The 7,023-nt window shown below is 30.6% G+C and overlaps 1 protein-coding gene and 1 long non-coding RNA gene across 2 annotated transcripts; one reads left to right on the top strand and one right to left on the bottom strand.

Annotated features, from left to right (window-relative positions):
• Positions 1 to 1,735: 1,735 nt before the first annotated feature.
• On the bottom strand, positions 1,736 to 6,522 carry LOC112420427 (uncharacterized). Its single transcript, XR_005643128.1, has 2 exons — positions 3,665 to 6,522; positions 1,736 to 2,263 (listed from the first exon to the last, which is right to left on the bottom strand). It is a non-coding gene; the product is annotated as an uncharacterized lncRNA (long non-coding RNA).
• On the top strand, positions 2,688 to 3,543 carry LOC25484279 (ethylene-responsive transcription factor 1B). Its single transcript, XM_013613051.3, has one exon. It carries the CDS (start codon positions 2,759 to 2,761, stop codon positions 3,410 to 3,412), a length of 654 nt encoding a protein of 217 aa, XP_013468505.3. The 5' UTR covers positions 2,688 to 2,758; the 3' UTR covers positions 3,413 to 3,543.
• Positions 6,523 to 7,023: the final 501 nt, after the last annotated feature.

Below are 7,023 nucleotides of genomic sequence, written 5' to 3'. Positions count from 1 at the left end.
TTCGATCGTAAGGGGGGTGGTTATGATTCAGATAGGGATAATTTGGTATTCAATAATGTCGGGAATGTATTTGATTATTTAGAGGATTACTCCCTCCGTTTTAAATTATAAGAAAAAAGACCAATTTTATCATATTTAATTATGTTTTTTTAAAAAATTATTTTTTTCAAAAGAAAATTAAATATAAGGTACATTCAATTTGCTCTCTTTTTCATTTTCTCTATAATCAACTACCAATGAAAATTATTTTCACATCTTCCTATAAAACTTATTTCAAAGATAACACAAAAAATTATGTTACAAACTACTATGTTTTAGTTTTTTTAATAAGTGTGATTTTTTTTTCCTTATAATATGGGACGGAAGAAGTATTATTTATCTTTGGATGGATGTGCAAATGAGAATAGTTTTGGTAATTTTATTAACGATAAGGATGTAAAACAACAAAAGATATGGGTATTTTAATCATCTATGTGATTTACCTGTTTCCGAAAAACATATTAATATTTCTAATATGGTAGTAAATTCCTAAAATTTTGTTATCTATGTTCAATTCCAAAAATTTAATAGGGTGAATGGGTGTGATTTTGAAAAAGGTGAAAATTGCTATTTTGAGAGTTTTGAAGGGTAGGAGATTAGGGAGTTAAGATCCTATTCTTTTCTTACAATAAATGACAATATCTATTATTATAGTTTTTTATATAAATGAATAATTAATGTCAAATATGTGCATTTTATATCATGTATTTACACCAAAACTATAAGTAATGGTTGAGCTTGGTGAGGCAAGCTTGTGACCTAAGTAGGGGCTTTAAGATGTTGGAAGGTCCTTGATATGAAAAAAAAAAAAAAAAAAAAAACTATAAGTAATGGACATTGATATTTATTGTAATAAATTGAGAGGATCTCAACTCGACTACTCAAGATTAGAAGTATTATTTTTGGGATATAGGATAAAAACTTTCAATAATAAATAGGCGAAAATTGATCTTCTCCCTTTTGTTTATACCCGATCTTAAAAGTGCATGTATGAATTAACTCATATTGGATATTTTTTAACGTGAGATAGTCACGTTGAAAAATGTCAAACACATTGGGAATTTTTCAGAGAATGAACAATTTTAAAGGAGAAAAGAACAATTTTCTGAATAGATCGATCGGTTTTGCTCATGTATGTAGTTGGGCCGGATCGGACTGAACTGTGCTAACCCACTTAGCAAAGTTCATGTGGTTCAACCTGTGGTAGCTAGATAATCTCAATCAATCATCATCATCATACTGATGGATGTTTTTTTCATCCAAAAAAAAGGAAATCGTAAATTGGATCTAAATTCTTTTTTGGTCAACTTCATGGCGGCGCTATTATTGTCCAAAGAAAATTTTAAAAATGTTTTCAACATCGTCCGTTCATAATTTTAGTGACATCGCTATTAAATTCGGTTGCTGTCATGACAGATACATTTTTGGCTCATATGGCTGTCTTTTGTTCTTTATTATTATAAAAAATGAAAAATATTTCTGCGATTTTTTTGTGAGTGAAATTTCAATTTTATTCGCTTTCTGAAAGAAGTCCAAGATAAGTATCCTTAAAAAAAAAATTAATTCTTTATTATGCCTGGATTTTTGGCTCATCTGCCTGGATTCTTTATTACAAAAAAAATTCTTGGATTTTATAGCCACCACAAAAGAAAAAAAAAAAAAACCGCGAAAAATTTATAAAGTTAGCACATATGAGTCCCAAAAATAAAATGGACTTTCTTAGTTTGAAGCCACAATAAAGAATAAGACTTAAACTTTTTTAATAATTGAAACATAGTATTTTCTTTCTGCTTAAATAACTTGTTGTTATGCTTATTCTACGCAATCCAAACACACAGTAACCAAATCAACTGAAGAAAAGACCGCCGCGATTTCAAACTATCTATGTAGTAAACAAACTACTGAAAATGAGTTGTAATCACCTAAGAATCCGCACCATCGAAACCGTTCCACGACCGCATTAGCTGCCACAGAGTACCAAATGTGCTACACGAGAGGAACAAATGTTGAACGTCATCCTCGTGACTGCACCCAGCAACACAAAATCAATCTGTTGTAGTAATAATACTGTGCTTCGCCAAATTCGACTTAGTTGGTAATCGATCGCGAAACAACCGCCACACAAAAATGGAAATCTTCAACAGAACATGTTTGTGCCAAATAAAATCAGAGTCTAAACACACAGGCAGGTGCTCCTGAGTAGTGAACATATCATAGACACCGTCTGAAAAAATTAAATAACAATTTCAAAACAAATTTTGAGCAGATTATTAATAATTTTCCGACAACAAAATGCCCTATATTATTAAAGGATCGTGTATAAGGACATTTGTTTTTTTGAGAGAAAGAGCATTTGTTAAGAAAAAAAATAATAAATTATAAGTTCTATATATAGAACAAGTCAATTTCTAAATTTCTAAAATGAAATGGGTCTTGAGATTTTCCTCAACAGTATTACCATTAAGGGTAAATCTTCTTCCAAAATATTTAACTTCACACGGACCCTTATTAGTATCTGGACCATGAGTTTTATAACATTAGCTTCCACATTAGAACTAGATTCTCTCACTAAACTATCATTAAAATAAGGCAATAATTCAAATTGACATTTAAATAACAAAATCCAGTGGGGTTTGGCATTTGTGGCAAATCTAAATTATAGCCAAGAGTGGAAGACAGAGAAGAAAAAAAAAACTAAACAGAAACCACTTTCTTCCTAATGCATATGATGAGTAGCTCTTACTTCAATAACCCAGATTTGGAAATGTTGCAACAAGATCCTACTAATATTCTCTTTGAACCATTTCATCATGACCCTAATATTCATGATTATCTTTCCTTTGACATGGTTGACCAACAAGGACCAACAAAAAATGAACCAAATCATGAACTAGTGAAGAACTTTCAAACTAAAGAAGAAAGATCATATATAGGTGTGAGGAAGAGACCTTGGGGGAAATTTGCTGCAGAGATCAGAGATACAACAAGAGGAGGAAGAAGAGTTTGGCTAGGAACATTTGATAGTGCTGAAGATGCTGCTTTAGCTTATGATCAAGCTGCATTCTCAATGAGAGGTAATAATGCTGTGCTCAATTTTTCTGTTCAAAGGGTCAAAGAATCTTTGCAAGAGATTCAATATGATTGCAGAAAAGGATCTTCACCTGCACTTGCACTAAAAGAAAGGCACTATGAACAAAGAAAAATGTTATCAAAAGCTACAAAGAATAATAAAGCAGGGAAACAAGATGAATCAGAGGGATCAAGTGTTTTGGTGTTAGAGGATTTGGGAGTTGAATATCTCGAGCAACTTCTAACAATATCTGATAATCAAAGTTCAAGCAGCAACAGCAAGTTCAAATCATCAGGTTGTTAATTTCAGTAATTTTCTTTCTTGATTTTTGAATTTTTTTCATCATCGCTTAATCCGCTTAGCGTGTTTAGGTTTTGCGATCTTTCTTTTTATTTTCACATGAAACAAAATTTTATTCGTAATTTGAGCTCAAAGAGTGAGTACTAGTAGTAGTATCCATTGAACAAAAAAAGAACATGACAAGTACCTTAATGCAAATAGACAGTATTTAGACAAAGACATCACATTTAGGACATAAAATGTGCCAACACATACCCTTACAATGGTGATAAAATCACTACTTTGATCTTCCATTTTGTTAGGGAAAATCTGCAGATCATACCAAAGATCTTAGATAAGAATACATACACCAAGAAAACAGTAAGAGAACACAAAAATTTATGTGGTTAGACACTTCTTGTATATCTTGAGCAACTAAACTGAATTGCGTATCGCTCTACAAATTTAAGTACTCTCACTTACTTAAGAGTTACAAGAAATGATAAATTAAACACTATCATTTGCAAGAAACTCTCACACAATTGATCACACACTTGCTTTCTTCTCTTGCTATATGGTTTGAGATGCTACAACACTTTACAAGACCTCCAATTTATAGGAAAGAAGATCATATCTATTCATGAATGTGATATACTATGTATTATCAACCTCATATCATGAAATGCATCTCTTAAATTTCTACCATTTGTATTAGGATTTATTATAGTTTCAAAATTGTAAAACTAATTATGTATAGAGATCTATCTCCCTTGATTCCTTTTGCTCCCTCTCATTGTCTAATTCTATCGTTAATTCTATCCTTAGCTTACTTGCTAACAATGATAATAAACTCTTGAAGTAAACAATTGTGTGCCATTTTTAGAAACAATGAAAATTGAAAAGAATACAATTTCATTATTTCCTTAAATGTTGGGTCACGAGGGGAGCCTGGGGACCGCCCACATCTAGGCCATAGCAACCACGCAAAGTGAGAGAGACACCACACTCTTACCCAAACTAATTTGTCTCTCCTTGTATTTAGAAAGAGGTCTTGTAATTTCTTCCACTTAGTGAAAGTTCTCTACTCTTGCCACGTGGCTTTTTCCCCTTATTTGTTGAGGGGTTTCCACGTAAATATTTTGTGTTAAGTTCCTCTTTTCTCGTCTCTTATGTTAGCTGCGTGATAATATTTTGTTACTCTAGTACCCAAAATTAAATGTATGTATCATCCTTAGCTAGGATTTCACATTCTTTCCATCATAACGTTCACTTCAATAGTCTCCCTTCGATAGAAAATGGTTTCATAAAGTAAACAGATGCTAGTTTGCCTAACTTTATATTTTTTCTTTGATTCACACTGATAAAATATCTAATACTACTAATCAAAAGAAAGAAAAGATGATTTCTACTGGAATCCATTAATTCTTCATGTTATCTGTTACACCTTCACATACACAGTTTAATTGACATTCATTGCACAAGCTATGCATCTACATATAAAAGTGATAATCAATTTTACATCAGTTTCTACTTTCTATGATAGTGGCAGTAGAAATCTAACATGTTGCCTGATGAAACTATACATATCACAAACACAATTTAGAAACCAGAGAAATAATCACAGTGAGAGAACTTGGAATGAGCTAAGAACTAATTTCAAGTTTGTCACTTAATAATGTATTCATTAAATATTTTGAATCAATATTCCATGATCTTAAGCAACCAAAAACATTGCAACTGTCATAACAACAATAAAAGCAATTTAATTAATATTTCATGATGTGAAACAACAAAACTGTTTAGCCAAAACAAGGGAAATTAAGAAGAAAACCTCGTGTATTCAGAACTAGTGATTTTTGTAGATCAGCTATCTTTGACTGAAATACTATACTATTAATCTGCAAAAATAGAGCAGAAAACGAAAGACCAACAACCTATATGGAAACAGTTTAAACTGACAGCATTAATTTGAGAGAAAAGTAAATGGTGTTTGTTGTTTTGTTGGAGGAAGATAGATATTAGGGTTTAAAGGAGGCGCAGTGGGAAGAGAAAAAATGGGTTTCGTATTCGACTCTCACAGGAAGAAAACCCAACTATATCAAATACACTTTTCACACTTTTTTTTTCTTCTTTAAAAAACTCAATTAGCCAACCTAAATTGGTATTGGAGAAAATCAAACCTAGAAGAAGCATACTCTTAAACCTAAGTCAATACCACCAGACTAACCCAAATGAGTTCTTTTCAGTTTTCACATTTATCTCCATCCAAAGACGGAACTTGAACCCAAAACCTACGGATTTAAGACATATTCTTTTACCACTAGATCAAATCTTTAAAGTTACGAATCACTGATTACTAACTTTGTCACTCTTGTATCAATTATAAGAAAAAAGTTTGTGCATGTTGAGAAATTTATTTAAGTACAAATAACTTTATGGTTCGTAAAAAAAATAGTGATTGATGTTGGTTTCTATTATGTGGGATGCATATTGAATGCAATCATGTAGTCGATGCATTTGCGGTTATCTTATTAAAATCGAACAATCCATATTTAAAGAAAATTTCTTCTTTTTATAGTCTAAAAATAGAGTTTTAAATATGAAAAGTTCGATCTTAATCGGAATACAAAAAATGAACGCACTACAATTGCATATTATTCAGTTGATTTTGCAGGAATCTTGCCATTATTTAATGTGTATGAAGCCGTGGAATGAAATGATCAAGGTCGTGTTTTAATTAGAGTGTTAACTATTTGGCCAAATTGTTTAAAAAAAAAAAAAAACTATTTGACCAAATAAAACCTACCTTGTGAGATAGTGATCCATTGCTACCCCCTTTGTGCCTTAAAATGATTTTTTTTTTTTTTTTTTTTAAATTATAACCCTTAACTAATAAAAGAAAAATAAATTTCATGTCCTCTTGTCATAGGATATAGGAGAAAATTTATTCTAAATAGGGTTTTATTTAAGTTGGGGAGAGTAAGTTTATTAAAAAAAAAATGATTTGAGAAACCAAGTTTGTGAGAATTGGTGATAGAAATGAAAAAAAAAAAAAAAGAGCATTGAAGTTATCTTGTAAATTAGAGATCAGAGAAAAATCTTCAGAATAGAGAAAGAAAAGAAAACTTTGTAAGTATATAAAAGAAAGAAAAAAAAAATCACCAATAGAAAGTATTGGAAGTGGTAAGAAAAAGAGAGTATATATATGATGTGTAGGTAGTTGTAAATAGCAACTAAATGCTCTCTTTTTCTTAGAGTTTTTTTTTAATCCAAAGAACTTTTTATTGCAAATAACTTTGTTTTTATATTGAAAAAGATATTGCTAGTCTTTTTAATATAATAAAATCAATTATAAATGAATTTGACTATTTAAAACGTCCACAAACTCAAAAAAATATTTAATTTTAACATTTTATGATTAACTCTTAATTAGTAAAAATGTTGTTAGCTTCGCCACTATGTGCAACACGAGGAGATGAACAAACTAAAGAAGAGTGAGTAGCAAAAAAAATGTATTGATGATTAATCCAAATATAATGATGGTACAAAGAATCTAGACAAAATCTAAAGTAGGATGCGAAGAATTATTTTATCATATTTAATTCTTTGACTAGTATTTTAGAGACATTAGTTAA

This window comes from Medicago truncatula, chromosome 1 (assembly GCF_003473485.1).
Source record: "Medicago truncatula cultivar Jemalong A17 chromosome 1, MtrunA17r5.0-ANR, whole genome shotgun sequence".
Taxonomy (NCBI): Eukaryota; Viridiplantae; Streptophyta; class Magnoliopsida; order Fabales; family Fabaceae; genus Medicago; species Medicago truncatula.
Note: the sequence above shows the minus strand (reverse complement) of the source record. Positions and strands in the feature narration are given on the sequence as shown.

What these genes read in the sequence shown, in the direction of transcription:
- LOC25484279 (XM_013613051.3), top strand. Translation starts at nt 2,759, where the DNA reads ATGCATATGATGAGTAGCTCTTACTTCAATAACCCAGATTTGGAAATG.